This window comes from Podarcis filfolensis (assembly GCF_964270895.1).
Source record: "Podarcis filfolensis genome assembly, chromosome: 5".
NCBI classification, from domain to species: domain Eukaryota; kingdom Metazoa; phylum Chordata; class Lepidosauria; order Squamata; family Lacertidae; genus Podarcis; species Podarcis filfolensis.
The window spans coordinates 6,035,450-6,050,966 of NC_139608.1; the positions used below are offsets into that span (position 1 = coordinate 6,035,450).

Here is a 15,517-nt window from a genome sequence, read left to right on the forward strand (position 1 = left end):
CAGCAGGGATCAGGTCGGGCCCAGGGGCTTTGCCCGGTTTCAGCTGAGCTATTAACTTGGCTATTTCATCAGGATCGGGGGGAGGCCAAATAGGTAGGTGGGTAAACAGGTGCATCAGATGGTCGGAGGGAGCATCTGCCTGTGAGAAGCATTTCTTCAGGAACCGTTCCCATGTCGGTGCAGAGATGACTGTCCTTGGGGAATTCCTCCCCCTTCTGTTAATCAAAGACCAGAATTCCCTGGATCTGTGTGGTTTTGAAGCAGTAATCAGAGCCTGCCAACGATTATGTTGCCACTCACGCTTGGCAATTATCTGCGTGCGTTTGTAAACTTGCTTGGCTTGTGCATAGCTAGCTGGCAGAGTAGATGCATCAGAGGTCTTGTATGCATTATATATAGCACGGAGGCGCTGTCTTGCTTGTTTGCACTGAGAATTATACCAGGGAGCACCGTGAGTATACTCGTTTCGATTTAAATTTTTGGGTGGTAACCTGAAGAAGGACGTAAGATCAGTCATATGATGGTAGAAGCGCTTCAATACTATGCTATGCTCGTCTGAGGCAGAGCCTATGTTGGGATAGGGCCCGAGGATTTCTTTTTGAAAGAATTCCAGGTACTTTTGAGCCTGTGTCTCCGACCATTTGATTCCTCTTACTTGGAAAGATTCGTTGGTTACCATCTGAGTCGCATGTCTATGAGCCTCCGGCTGCCAGTTCAGGGAAAGCTTAGCAACAAGGGGAAGGTGATCACTAAATTGTACATTCTCGATCTTAAAAGTGGAAATACACTTAAATAGATCCCTAGAGACCAACAGGTAATCGAGGACGCTGTTTGATTTAACGCTCAGGTGGGTGAAATCCCCTGGAATATCGGGGAGGCATGTGCCATTTAAGGGGACCAAATTCAAACGGATGGCCATTTGATAGAGGAGTACTCCAGCCTCGTTTACTCTGTGGTCCTTAGAAGTTCTCTTCATGATGTGTTCCAGGTCATAATTATCAAGGTTTGGGGTAACCCACCATTTGGCTTTGGTCAACGAGTCCCAATTTGCTGCCGTACGGGCATTAAAATCACCACCAATTATGGCCGGGGTGTTAGGAAACTTAACATAGCATGAAAGCAAATGCTCTTCTAGCGAGCCCCATTTAGAGCCCAGTTCAAGGGAAGAACCCCCAGGTGGCAAGTAAACATTTGTAACTAGGAGCGAGATCTTTTCCCCCGCAATCAGCCCGGTAAGGGCGTAGGGAGGCAAGGCCTGTACTAGAGTAAATTTGGAATGTAGGTTGAGGGAGATGCCTATTATTAGGCCCCCTTTAGGGCGGCCTCCTTTCAGGGAGGGGCAGGCAGGGAGTTCTAGAAGCTCAAAGCCATTTAGCACAATTTTTTCTACTTCCCACGATTCTTGGAACAAAATGATATGAAACCGATTGATATACTCCAAGAATTCTGGCTCATGTTTTTTTCCCCTCCAGCCCGCAATGTTCCAGCTGAGGACTGATAGGGGGGAGTTCCTGTTGTGTTCAATTCGCTGTCATTTCGGGGAGAGAAGTGGGTCCTTTGGAGGCAGGGCAGACCCCACAAAAAAGTCAGTTATTTTACTTTGCATGGCAGGCACCTGCTGGAGGTACCTAATCTTGGAGTTGGTAGTGGGGTGTTCAGACTGGGACAACAGAGCGGGTCTCCCGCTGGCTAACCCAAGGGTGGCCACTTCATTAGGAGGCTCCACAGGATTTGCAGAGACTGCCCCACCGCGAGGTCTGAAGGTCGCCAATGAAACCATTTGATTTATATGTCCGGCCGGGTCTTCAGTCAAATCCGGATCATTTTTTGATGTAGGTGGAACGCTCCCCTGACCTGATGCTAGCGAAGGTACTGGGGGTGCTCGACGTACAGATACCATTTGTATGTCGTGTCTGTGCCGCTCAGGAGAATATGAGGACTCCAATTCCGGCATTGATGGATTAGATGGTAAGGAATTGTTTTGGTGGAGGGGACTCTGAATTACACTCTTCAGCGGGGGACTCTTGGAGGGCGAGTCAAAATTTATCAGGAGTTGAGATGAAAGGCCAACTTGTGAGGCAAAACCTGGGTCTGCCAAGCGTTGATGGGCTTTGCCCACAGGTGGGGGAGGCATGGGTTTAGGAGCTGGACTGAGGTGTGGAAGTCTTCCTGCTTCCTTAGAACACGACTCCGAAAAGCTGGCATGGTTATCCTGAGAAGTGGGCAGGACTTTTCCGTTCTTCTGGACATATATGAGCTGATGGTTAAGTACTTCTAATCTATCAATTATTTCTTGTTGTTCCCTCGGTGGAAGGTTGCCAAAGGTGGCTAAAAGCTCTCTTTCCTCCGGCGGGGTCAGAGAATTACATGCGCCAGTGGATTCCTTTAGAGCTCGTGGGGACGTAGGGTAAGTCCAGTTTCGGTACGGATGGGTATCCTCCGGAAAAGGAGGCTCAATATCCCGAGATGCTCCCGACCTCTCCGACAGGGTCCGCTCCGTGCCGTAGTCGGCAAGTAGAAGGGGATGGATCATGCTATCCATAAAAACTCTTGTTGGGATGATATCGTACCTAGCCAAGAGTGATTTCTGCCTGATGATAGCTGAAGGGATCCTTGGAGAGTAAAACGCAAGCATCACTCTCTGTTGCCTGAGGTGCTGGTTCAAAGGTAATACTGCAATGAGATCGCATTGTGTGATTTCTATGTTTAGGAGGTTGCTTAGTTGCTTTTTAACCCCACCCAAGGTGAGCCACCTTGCTGACCCTACCCCGATATTTAGGCAGATTTTCTTAGGTTGCAGGGACAATGCTTGATGTTTCAGTGCAGTATTTGGTTTATATTTAGGGATCTCACTTCCTTTTTTGGTTGAGTGTAAGGTCCTCTGGCACTTCATTTCCCCCGTATCTACAGTTGGTTTAGACATTGACCCGAGGTTGTCAATTTTCTGTTCAAGGCTAGATAGCTGGGAGGATAGGACATCAATCTTCTTGAATATGCAATTAAGGGTTCTGACCACAAGATGGAGATGTTCATGTTGTTCTAGTCTAGCGCAGTCCTCGGCTCTGGCGTCCTGCACCACCCCCAGTGGGGGGCTCCCTCTTCCTCCGAGCTTGCCGTCCGCAGTTTTAGTCTGGGGTAAAAATAATTCCTCTGGAGTTGACGTTGTTTCAGGAGACGGTAGAGGATAGAAACGGTTCTGAGTTTTCACCCTATAGCAGTGATCAGTGGGGATACTCCATTTGCCAGACACGGGGGGGTCGGTTTTTGATTGTTTAGTTCTTGGGGAGGGCGAAACCTCGTCACAATCCCTTCGGCGTTTGCCTTGGCCCATCGTTGTGAGTCTTTTAAAATAGCAGTGCTTAGAAGGTAATAAAAGTGGTAAAAATAGAAATACAGCCGGGTGTGGGCCGGCGCAAAGCCAGAGAGACAAAGGTTGCTTCCAAGACTGCCGGAGAACACAGTTATCTGCTCGTTAAAGCTAATTTACGATGCAGGCTTACAGTTATCAGTTATCAGTAATGTGAGCTCCTGGCATGGGCTCCAACACCCTGGTACAATCTTCAGCAAGAGCTTGAAGGGCTGGGAGCCGCAGCACAAAGTTTAGGCAAAATGCGTCTTACCTCGTCGCCTCCTTGCTTCTGCCTCACCACTTTCTTTCAGTCTTGAGTGGTCGTGAGACTGTGGAGAGACCCGGCGAGCGAGTGACGGAGGGGCAGAGCAGCGTCAAGGTTGCTGCTGCTCTAGGCAAGTAATTAAAACCAATTGCTGAGCTCCTTCGCCGTGGGAGTCACAGGCTTTCAAGATTAATGGTGTCGTCTATTGTTCCTTATCTTCAAGACGCTGACTCATCCGGCACTTTCTCTGCTCACAGCTCTACAATCTTCTGCTCTCAAGCTCCGGCTAAGGGAAACAGTTGTAATTAAGAAAAATAAAAGAAAAGAAAAATAAAATACTGGTCTAAAACGAGTTAAAACGAGATAAAATCAATTAAAACTCAGTTAAAATTTGTGGAGCTCTGGGGCTGACTGCTTAGCCTGCCGCCATCTTAACTCCTCCCCCCAACATGCATGGGAACTAGCTAGCTGTTAAGTTTTTTGTCAATTCTTTGTAGACATTTCTCTTGTGTAAAAAATGATTGGGAATACCCTTGAACACCACATTTGTTTTCCCATCTATGATCAATTGTTTTTCTCGACTCTTCCTCAGAATAGTATTCCTCACTTCTGCTGAATTAAAAATTGCTAAACAGTCTCCAGGGTATTTTTTTTGTCTTGCCTAGACTGAGGTGACTTTTATTCTAAAAACATTAGTCACCATGTAATCTAAATCCTCTTCCCTCATTTCTAATAGTTTAGCAATTTCTTTAATGAGTCTTTAATGAGGTTGTTTATTTTTGGTCCTAATTCCTGAGAGGTTTATCGCTCATTAGCTCAGGATTGGATTAGCTCTGAGCTTGAGGTGTCGCACAGCTGAGAAGACAATATATCCAGTGCTGAGGTTCTCCCTTCCTCTGTCACTTTGCACAGTGCTGGAGCATTCGGGAAACCCCTTTTTGCACCGCTTGGATCAGCTGCTTAGACAGTGCTTAAGACCCCCTCTTAAGCCTTTTAAGAGGTTTGCGTCCCTTGCTTGCCCCTTATTCCCTTTTATGAGTTTGGGTTTGCTCCAGTGTGCAAACGTGCCCCCCGATGCTAAGTGTGATAAACCATTGTGTAAGTTCAATTCCCCCCACTTTGAAGACTTTGGCAGGTATTACATCAGGTCCTCTGGCTTTGTTGTTTTTAATTTTGTTAATGGCTGTTCACAGCTCTCCCAGATTTGGAGTTACTGCAAGCTCATCTCTAATTTGTTTTTGTGGAATTTGTGAGAGGATCTCAGCATGTACAGGGGAGCTGCAGTTAAGGAGATGTTCTTTCCAGTGCAGTGCAATAGCTTCTTTATCTTTTAGAAGTGTGGTACTGTCTTTGAGCTCAGGGGGCATATGCCATGATTTAGTGGCTTTAAAGGAACTCTGTGCATCATGAGTTTTGGCTAAGTGCTGGATCTCTTGAGCTTTTTTTATCCACCAGGTGCGCTTTAGTTATCTGGTTCTTAGCGTTGGCATAGGTTTTTTTTTCTTAGTAGCACAGTTTCTATCTCTTTGCCACAGTTTCTAACTCTATGAAAGGCCTTCCTTTTCTTGCCAATAATGTGTTCAATCTCAGTGTCATTCTCATCAAACCAGTCCTTGGTTTGGTATCCAACAGTTTGTTCATAGGCTGCAATAATTGATGTTTTTAGCTTGGTCCAGTGTTCCTTGATGTTATTAGGGAACTCTGAAAGCAGATGGTCCTTAAGAGTTGTTTGGAAGCAATCCCACTTAATAGGATCTTGAAGGGTTTGAGTATTCATTTTGCACCCTGGTTTCCTTCCTTGAAGCCTGTGTTGAGGTATAAACTTGATAGCCATAGTGGAATGTATTAATCAGTGCTCTGTCAAGCAGTTGTCGGCACTCGCCATAGCTCTGGTAAGGAGCACATTACAGCAATCTTCAGCTTGAACAATTACATAGTCTAAGAGATGCCATTGGTTCGACTAAGGGTGCCTCCATGATGTTTTAAATTTATTTTGTTGTTGAAAGAGTGTGTTGGTAATAACAAGGTTGTGCACTGCACCGATAGTCAAAAAGATTCCGTTCTGGTTGCTGTTGCCAATTCCTTCTTTCCCAATAGTCCCAGGCCACAGATCGAAATCTCACTCTACTCTTGCATTAAAATTCCCCAGGAGGATAATTTTATCCTCCTTAGGCATCTCTGATAGGATGCTGTCTCCCCCCCAACTGTATTACCTGGGTTATGAAGGCGCCCAAAAGGTTTTAAAGCAAAGATTATGGGACAATGCACACAGTGACTTGTGATCTCGATCACACGCAGTCTGTAGTCCGCTGGCAGCAGGAGTTCAATATGGGTATGTCTTTGAGTTAACATCTTACATCAAAAACCTGACAGTACCTAACTATCGAAGGCTTTTCACCAAAGCCAGACTAAATGTCCTCCCCTCTGCAGTGCTGGATGGTAGGTTGAGAGGAGTTCCCTACCAAGACAGACTTTGCTCGTGTGCTCAAGACATTGATTCCATAAATCATATTTTGTTGCATTGTGCGAAGTATGAGCAGGCCAGGGCTGAACTGATACTACCCTTGCTGGTGGCTTTCCCGGGAAAATCAGAGGCTCACTATGTCAGGTTCCTACTGGAAGACCGGACAAAAGCTAGAACGTTGGCAGTGGCAAAGTTTTTATCGGTGGTTGCAAGAACAAACGAGCCCTATATTCTAAACAAAGTGCTTGATTAACCTGGAGGTAGGCTGTATGAACTCTGTATTGATTTGTAATGTTTTGTTGGGTCTCTGGACCGTAATAAAGATTGTTGTTGATAGGATGCTATCCAGCTGAGAGTAAAAAATTTCTTTAATGTCGTCATTGGCATCCAGTGTTGCCGCATAAGTGCTTAGAGTAGTAGCCTGTTGGTTTTTTTGTGAATTTTATTCAAAGGGTTGAAAGTCACTCATTAATGCCGGTAGGGAATTCTGAAAAGAGCTTCACAATATTGTTTTTGATAGCAAAGCCTACTCCATGTATTTGACATTCTTGTTGAGGTAAAGCTTTCCAGAAGAATGTGTAGCCTCCTTTTTCTTTCTTCAGTTGTCCCTCACCTGCTCTTCGAGTTTCTTGAAGCGCTGCAATATCAATGTTAAAACATTGCAACTCTCTTGCAAGAAAAGGAAAGGAAAGGGGGAAGGGGGAAGGGGAAAGTAAAGCTGGGGGGAGGGGGAAAATCTGCAGAGAGGAGATGCACACTTGGCCAGAAACTGCAGAGGTGAGGAAGGCTGAAGTTCATGTTGAAATAATCATCTGCTTACTTTGAACCTAATATCTCTCTCCTCCCTTATGACCCAAACGGTAGATGGCAAAGCAATATGGAAACATTTATACCTTATGGGGAGGACCACTAGCTGTGGTAGTACTGTCTGGATATGAAGCAGTGAAAGAAGCACTCATTGACCGCTCTGAAGAATTCTCTGAGAGATTAGAGTCGGCTTTCCTTAATGATATAATAAAAGGAAGGGGTAAGTAGTCAAGAACGAGAAGTCCTACTGCTATTTCCCCAGGTAAAACATTTAAAGAGGGTATCTGGAAAAAGAGAACAAAGGATCTCTCTTAATGTTGCAATCAACAGAAAATGGGTTGTATCCAATGTTAGCTCTACTCACAGTAGACCCATTACAGTTAATGGACACAGCTAACTTAGGTCTTAGGTTTGACCAAACTGCAGGAGGCAGTGGAAGACAGAAGTGCCTGGCGTGCTCTGGTCCATGGGGTCACAAAGAGTCGGACACGACTAAACGACTAAACAACAACAACAACTTAGGTCTGTTAATTTCAATGGGTCTACTCTGAGTACAACTTAGCAGGCTCAAGTGAGCTCTAATAGTAACAAATGGTGTTGTTTTTGTTTAGTCATTTAGTCGTGTCTGACTCTTCATGACCCCATGGACTAGAGCACTGTACTTAACAGCTGGAAGGAGCTGTCGACGGACAGTAACAGAAGCATCCTTTTGCTTTGTTCTTCCCACCACCTTGCTGTTTTCTTCTCACTGCCTGAATGCAAACTTGTCCTGCAATCTGCTGAACCCCAAACTGACAAATGCCTAAAAGTCTCACATTGGAGTGAAAATTCAACTGCCTGCTCCAAACAGAGAGCAAATTGTACTTATTGTAAACCAGCACCAATGAAGAAGAAGAAGAAGAGTTTGGATTTGATATCCCGCCTTTCACTCCCTTTAAGGAGTCTCAAAGCGGCTAACATTCTCCTTTCCCTTCCTCCCCCACAACAAACACTCTGTGAGGTGAGTGGGGCTGAGAGACTTCAAAGAAGTGTGACTGGCCCAAGGTCACCCAGCAGCTGCATGTGGAGGAGCAGAGCCGCAAACCCAGTTCCCCAGATTACGAGACTACCGCTCTTAACCATTACACCACACTGGCTCTTATGACCTTGAGCCTTAGACATAACAATAGGTGCAACAATAGGAGCCAAGTATTTCAATTAGCTGTTGCTGAATGTGGAAATTACTGATGGGAACTTCCATTTGTGCTGTGCTTTGTAGGCAAAGGTTCAGGATTTGTTGAGATGCTATTCCAGGCTGTATCAACAGACGTATAGTATCTAGATCAAGGGAAATAATAGTACCTCTCTATTCTGCCGTGATCAGATCCCACCTGGAATACTGTGTCCAGTTCTGGGCGCCACTATTTAAGAAGGATGTTGAGAAGCTGGAATGTGTGCAGAGGAGGGCAACTAGGATGATCAACAGTCTCGATACCAAGCCCTATGAGGAATGGTTGAAGGAGCTGGGTATGTTTAGTCTGGGAAAGAAGAGACTAAGAGGAGATATCTAAAGGACTGTCACTTGGAAGATGGAGCAAACTCGTTTTCTCCTGCTTTGGAATGTAGAACTTGAACCAATGGCTTCAAGTTACAAGAACGGAGAATCTGACTAAACATATGGAAAAACTTTCTGACAGTAAGAGCTGTTTGACTGTGGAACAGTCTGCCTCAGGAGGTTGTGGACTCTCCTTCCTTGGAGGTTTTTAAGCAGAGGTTGGATGGCCATCTCTCTTGGAGATTCCTGCATTGCAGGTGGTTGGACTAGATGACCCTTGGGTCCCTTCTAACTCTAAGATTATATTATTCTATGATTCTATGATCAATCAGCAGAATTGGCACTACTACAGGTGCCACATAATAAGTGTTCCGTATTTGTAAGAACTTGGAAGTTTAGTGCATCAGGGCCCACAGTTTGGAACTCCCTGCCTGTTGAGATTAGGTAGGCCCTTTACTCTTTTTGGTGTATAAAAAACATCCTTGTTTAGACATGCCTACCCAGATGCTTAGAAAGTTGAGGCAAATTTAATCTGTTTAAGTATTTTAGCTTTTGTATATTTTAAGGTAGGGTTGGAATTTTTTCTGGATTTGATTGCCTAATCTTTTTGTGAACTGCTTAGAAGCTTTTTACTATAAAGCAGTGTATGAAATAAATAAATACATACGCAAAAGCTATAAAGGGCTAAGTGCAAGGTAAGACATAGATTGAACCATAGGAGCCAACTCCTAGGGACTGAGAGGGCTTCCGCCTCACAAATAAAATATTAGAGGGGGCTGCCCCCCAAGTTGATGGGCATTGCCATTCAAATGGTGAGTGTGCACCATGTCATGTGATCGATTATGTGGGATAGGGCATACCTGAGCCCCCACAATATTTTGTTCAAGTTGGCACTCCTGGATCAAACAAGTGACATGTTCCTTACACCTAACTATGTTGAATAAAACACAAGTGTGGTGGACCCAACAGAAATAAGCTGCAGTTTAAGTTTTTCTGCAGAAAGTATCACTGTATTAAATACCAATTCACTCCCCCCAGCCCAAAATCATAATTTGTTGTTGTTGTTTAGTCGTTTAGTTGTGTCCGCCTCTTCGTGACCCCCTGGACCAGAGCACGCCAGGCACTCCTGTCTTCCACTGCCTCCTGCAGTTTGGTCAAACTCATGTTGGTAGCTTTGAGAACACTGTCCAACCACCTCGTCCTCTGTCGTCCCCTTCTCCTTGTGCCCTCCATCTTTCCCAACATCAGGGTCTTTTCCAGGGAGTCTTCTCTTCTCATGAGGTGGCCAAAGTACTGGAGCCTCAGCTTCAGGATCTGTCCTTCCAGTGAGCACTTAGGGCTGATTTCCTTAAGAATGGATAGGTTTGATCTTCTTGCAGTCCATGGGACTCTCAAGAGTCTCCTCCAGCGCCATAATTCAAAAGCATCATAATTTGTAGAACTGCCCAAAGATGACCCAGAAGCTGTTTGCGGACAAACGCCGGCTCCCTCAGCCAGTAAAGCAAGATGAGTGCACAACCCCAGAGTCGTCCATGATTGGACCTAATGGTCAGGGGTACCTTTACCTTTACTGTAAATTGCCGGAACTTCTGGAACCATCTGATTTGTCTTCTGTTGTCTTACAAACTGAGAAAGCCAAGACATTTGGGTGAATCCCTTGTAAGTGTCTGAGTGCTCAAATAGGTTCTCTCAGGCACTGTATTCATTTCATTTTCATTCCATAAATTTTATATAAAGCTTGGCTGCACAAAAGAAACTCAGAGTTGTTGTACAAAGCTTGCAGTGCTGGCCTATATTGTAGAGATGTCCATGTAACACACAGATGTCACCTTTGCTTCAGAGAGACAGAGCAGCTCTTGAGTGCTAAACATAGATTCTTCTGGTTTAGCTGTTTAATTTTCAACATCAGTTTATGTAAGTAATAATTTCTCATTGATTTTCCATAGGTATTATATTATCAAATGGTCACACCTGGAGGCAACAGAGACGCTTTGGTGTGGTTACTATGCGGAAGCTGGGGTTGGGGAAGAAAGGCATGGAGCACCAAATAGCAGAGGAGGCCCATCAGCTCGTGGAGGTGTTTGCACGTTCAAAGGGTATGTGATGCTAGGTGATGGTGCTGAGCTGGCATATATTCCAGTTGAAGAAATCTTTGTGTACCACTGCTGTACATTTTGGAAAGGAATGTTGATAGTTTTGCTTAAATCTAACATAAATATGTTCTCAGTATTAACAGGAGCGGCTAAACTAACATTGGTATAATTTTATTTTGCAGGACAACCACTTGACCCCACCTTTCACATCACTAATTCAGTCTCCAATGTGATATGTGCTGTGGCTTTTGGGCACCGATTTGCTGTTGAAGATGAACAGTTTCAGAAACTGATAGAAGCCATTAATTATTTACTAAAATTTCTGGTTTCCCCCCCTCATATTGTGAGTAGTTATTTTCATTTCTACTGATCCAGACAGGTCTCCCAGAGACGATAAGTCCCCCTATCAGCATTCTGGAATCCATTATGATAGAGGTTAGAGTGTTGGCCTCAGACAACTGAGACCAGGGTTTAAAACTAGTCATAGGCCATTTACTAGCTCGCAGTTTAATCTATTTCTCAAGATTATTGTGCAGATTAAAAGATGTGAAGCAACTATGTACACCACCTTTAACTCTTTGGAGGAAAGATGAGATGAAAATGGAACAATGACATACAGGTCATCTAGAGCCCATCTAAATGCAGAAAGAGAATGAGGCCAAAATATCTTCACAGTATGGGCATTCCATAGTTTTGGTACCATTATGGAAAATTGAATGTGTCTACTGTCTGATACAATGTGTCTACTGTCTGAGAAGGATGTTCTTCTCATTATAGGGAAGTCAAGAGTTAAAGTAGGGAGTCAAGAGTTAAAAGGAACAACAGGCAAGTTTGGCCTTGGAATTCAAAACGAAGCAGGGCAAAGGCTAATAGAGTTCTGTCAAGAGAACAAGCTGGTCATCACAAACACTCTTTTCCAACAACAAAAGAGATGTCTCTATCTGAAACGATTTATTGCTCAGAGAGATAACAGTTCAGCGCACTTTGGCTGCAGCAGGCCTCTGCTTCGGAGCACACATTCCGAAGGCATTCCAAAGCTCTGAGCAAAACAGCAGAGTCTAGCAGCGGTCAGAAAATAAGCCTTCTGCCTTCTGTGCTTTGGTGTGCATAAATCAGGCTCTCACACAGAGTTATTAAAACTAAAAGCACTTTCATACAGCAAAATTACCCACAATCACGGAACATTGTGCAAGCATGTCTGTTCCAGACAAAAACGAAAGCAGAATAGAACAAAAAACTGAGACTCTCGGAAGTGATGCAGAGTTTCTCCGCCCCACAGTAGGCAGGACACACACTCTGAGCTGTTTAACCCTGTAAGCTCAGGTTCTCCTCACACTCTACACATGGACATCACCAGATGGGCAGCATCGAAATTAGATTGATTATATTCTCTGCAGCCAAAGATGGAGAAGCTCTATACAGTCAGCCAAAACAAGACCTGGAGCTGACTGTGGCTCAGATCATCAGCTTCTTATAGCAAAATTCAAGCTTAAACTGAAGAAAGTAGGAAAAAACCACTGGGCTGGTAAGATACAATCTAAATCAAATCCCTTATGAATACACAGGGGAAGTGAGGAACAGGTTTAAGGATTTAGATTTGGTGGACAGAGTGCCTGAAGAATTATGGATGGAAGCTCATAAGATTATACAGGAGGCAGCAACGAAAACCATCCCAATGCAAAGGAAATGCAAGAAAGCAAAGTGGCTGTCCAATGAGGCCTTACAAATAGTGGGGGAGAGAAGGCAAGCAAAATGTGAGGGAGATAGTGAAAGATACAGGAAATTGAGTGCAGATTTCCAAAAAATATCAAGGAGAGACAAGAGGGCCTTCTTAAACGAGCAATGCAAAGAAATAGAGGAAAACAACAGAATGGGAAAAACCAGAGATCTGTTCAAGAAAATTGGAGATATGAAAGGAACATTTTTCAGAAAGATGGACATGATAAAGGACAAAAGTGGTAAGGACCTAACAGAAGCAGAAGACATCAAGAAGAGGTGGCAAGAATACACAGAGAAATTATACCAGAAAGATATGGATGTCCCAGACACCCCAAATTGTGTGGCTGCTGACCTTGAGCCTGAAATCCTGGAGAATGAAGTCAAATGGGCCTTAGAAAGCGCTGCTAATAACAAGGCCAGTGGAAGTGATGGTATTCCAGCTGAACTATTTAAAATTTTAAAAGATGATGCTGTTAAGGTGCTACACTCAATATGCCACCAAGTCTGGAAAACTCAGTAGTGGCCAAAGGATTGGAGAAGATCAATCTACATCCCAATCCCAAAGAAGGGCAGTGCCAAAGAATGCTTCAACTACCTCACAATTTCGCTCATTTCACACGCTAGCAAGGTTATGCTCAAAATTCTACAAGGCAGGCTAAAGCAGTTTGTGGACTGAGAACTCCCAGAAGTGCAAGCTGGATTTCGAAGGGGCAGAGGAACCAGAGACCAAATTGCAAACATGCGCTGGATTATGGAGAAAGCCAGAGAGTTCCAGAAAGGCATCTACTTCTGCTTCATTGACTACGCAAAAGCCTTTGACTGTGTCGACCACAGCAAACTTTGGCAAGTTCTTAAAGAAATGGGAGTGCCTGATTACCTCATGTGTCTCCTGAGAAATCTCTGTGTGGGACAAGAAGCTACAGTTAGAACTGGATATGGAACAGCTGATTGGTTCAAAATTGGGAAAGGAGTACGGCAAGCCTGCATATTGTCTCCCTGCTTATTTAACTTATATGCAGAATTCATCATGTGAAAGGCTGGGCTGGATGAATCCCAAGCCGGAATTAAGATCGCTGGAAGAAATATCAACAACCTCAGATATGCAGATGACACAACCTTGATGGCAGAAAGTGAGAAGGAATTAAAGAACCTTTTAATGAGGGTGAAAGAGGAGTGTGCAAAATATGGTCTGAAGCTGAACATCAAAAAATCTAAGATCATGGCCACTGGTCCCATCACCTCCTGGCAAATAGAAGGGGAAGAAATGGAGGCAGTGAGAGATTTTACTTTCTTGGGCTCCATGATCACTGCAGATGGCGACAGCAGTCACGAAATTAAAAGATGCCTGCTTCTTGGGAGAAAAGCGATGATAAACCTAGATGTCAAAAAGCAGTGACATCACCTTGCCAACAAAGATCCTTATAGTTAAAGCTATGGTTTTCCCAGTAGTGATGTATGGAAGTGAGAGCTGGACAACAAAGAAGGCTGATCACCGGAGAATTGATGTTTTTGAATTGTGGTGCTGAAGGAGACTCTTGAGAGTCCCATGGACTGCAAAAAGATCAAACCTATCCATTCTAAAGGAAATCAACCCTGAGTGCTCACTGGAAGGACAGATCCTGAAACTGAGGCCACAATACTTTGGCCACCTCATGAGAAGAGAAGACTCTCTGGAAAAAAACTCTGATGTTGGGTAAGATTGATGGCACAAGGGGATGACAGAGGATGAGATGGCTGGACACTGTTATAGAAGCTACCAACATGAATCTGACAAGACTGTGGGTGGCACTAGAAGACAGGAGTGCCTGGCGTGCTCTGGTCCATGGGGTCACGAAGAGTCGGACATGACTAAATGACTAAACAACAACTGTCTGATCACCGTATCTAATGGCAACGGTACATAGGACTCAGGGACACAGATACCTTCACATGGGAGAAATCAGTTCTTATGGTATTCTGGCTGTGGACCAGGTGTGGGGAACTTCTGGCCCCCCAGCTGTTGCTCATCTACAATTGGTCATCCTTGGCCTTTGGCTATGCTGGCTGATTCTGATGGGATTGTGGTTCAGTAACATATAGATGGCCAAGGTTTCCCTCACCTGCTCTAGACTGTTAAGATATTCAAAGGTCAACATGTTTAAATTGATTTACCCCGCCAAGGTTGAAAAAGGAACTAGAAAAAAAGGTATCCTGGTTGTTGGCTCTTAACGTCATAGAATCATAGAATTTTAAGGTTGGAAGGGACCCCAAGGGTTGTCTAGTCCAACCCTCTGTTATGCAGGAATCTCAGATAAAGCATCTAAGACAGATGGCCATCCAACCTCTGCCTAAATACCTCCAACGAAGGAGGGTCCGTATCTTCCACCCCCATTCCTGGGGATCAAATTGATTTGAATGGTTATAGTAAAACACACAGGAAATTATGATATGTATATGATCCATGGAAGGAGAAGAAAGGCAATCATTGGATTTTTCAAAGTTTGTGACACGTTTAATTTGATATGTAGAAAAATGAACTCCTATCTATATCTATATATCTATACCTATACCTATATCTATACATACATATACACACACACATATGCATATACATACGTGTGTGTGTGTGTGTATGTATAAACAACAAGCTATGTATTTGGTTCTTAGCGGGGAGTGAAACTTGAGCAAAATTGAATTTCTCTGCTATCCATATTCTCCATCCCCATTCCTGGTCTGGAATAGTGCAGTTTTAGAATGAAGCCTGAAAGCTGGCAATATATTTCAAGCTCTAGTTTTCATTCCACTTTTCAGCCAAGCTTAATTATCATAATCCAGTCATTGTGGAATTCTGAAGATGCTGTTGACACCCACCTTCTTCTCCATGAGAGTCAAGCTAATATACTATCCATGAGGAATAACCCAGATCATGTTCTTTAAGCACCAGCCCACAGGAGTTGATTCATGAACAGTGTGACCAAGCTTCTTCATGGTAATGGCAACGTTTTTGCTATCTTTACTTTAGCTGTATGAAATATTCCCATGGATTATGAGATATCTCCCAGGGCCCCACAAGCAGGCATTTTCCAGCCTGGATACGGTGATTTCATTTGCAAAGGATGAGATAGAGAAGCATAAGGAGACTTCATCACTGCATGAGCCACAGGATTTCATTGATTTCTATCTACTTCAGATGGAGAAAGTAAGTACTGAATACCAGGACTATAAAACAGGAGGGCTTCATTAATCAATGCAGAGTTCAGAGTACATGTGGGGCACACTGTATCAAAATATATCACACCATGCACCC

At 44.0% G+C, this 15,517-nt stretch overlaps 1 protein-coding gene and 1 long non-coding RNA gene across 2 annotated transcripts in view; one reads left to right on the forward strand and one right to left on the reverse strand.

The window, feature by feature from the left end:
- Positions 1-15,517, reverse strand: part of LOC310762276 — a 466,366-nt gene that overhangs the window by 214,129 nt on the left and 236,720 nt on the right. The window lies entirely within an intron of this gene.
- Positions 1-15,517, forward strand: part of LOC310762209 (cytochrome P450 2J2-like) — a 29,939-nt gene that overhangs the window by 6,441 nt on the left and 7,981 nt on the right. Inside the window, exons 2-5 of the mRNA XM_083612903.1 lie at positions 6,943-7,105; positions 10,366-10,515; positions 10,695-10,855; positions 15,233-15,409. Coding sequence (XP_083469029.1) covers positions 6,943-7,105; positions 10,366-10,515; positions 10,695-10,855; positions 15,233-15,409 — 651 coding nt within the window. The remainder of the gene's footprint in view (positions 1-6,942; positions 7,106-10,365; positions 10,516-10,694; positions 10,856-15,232; positions 15,410-15,517) is intronic.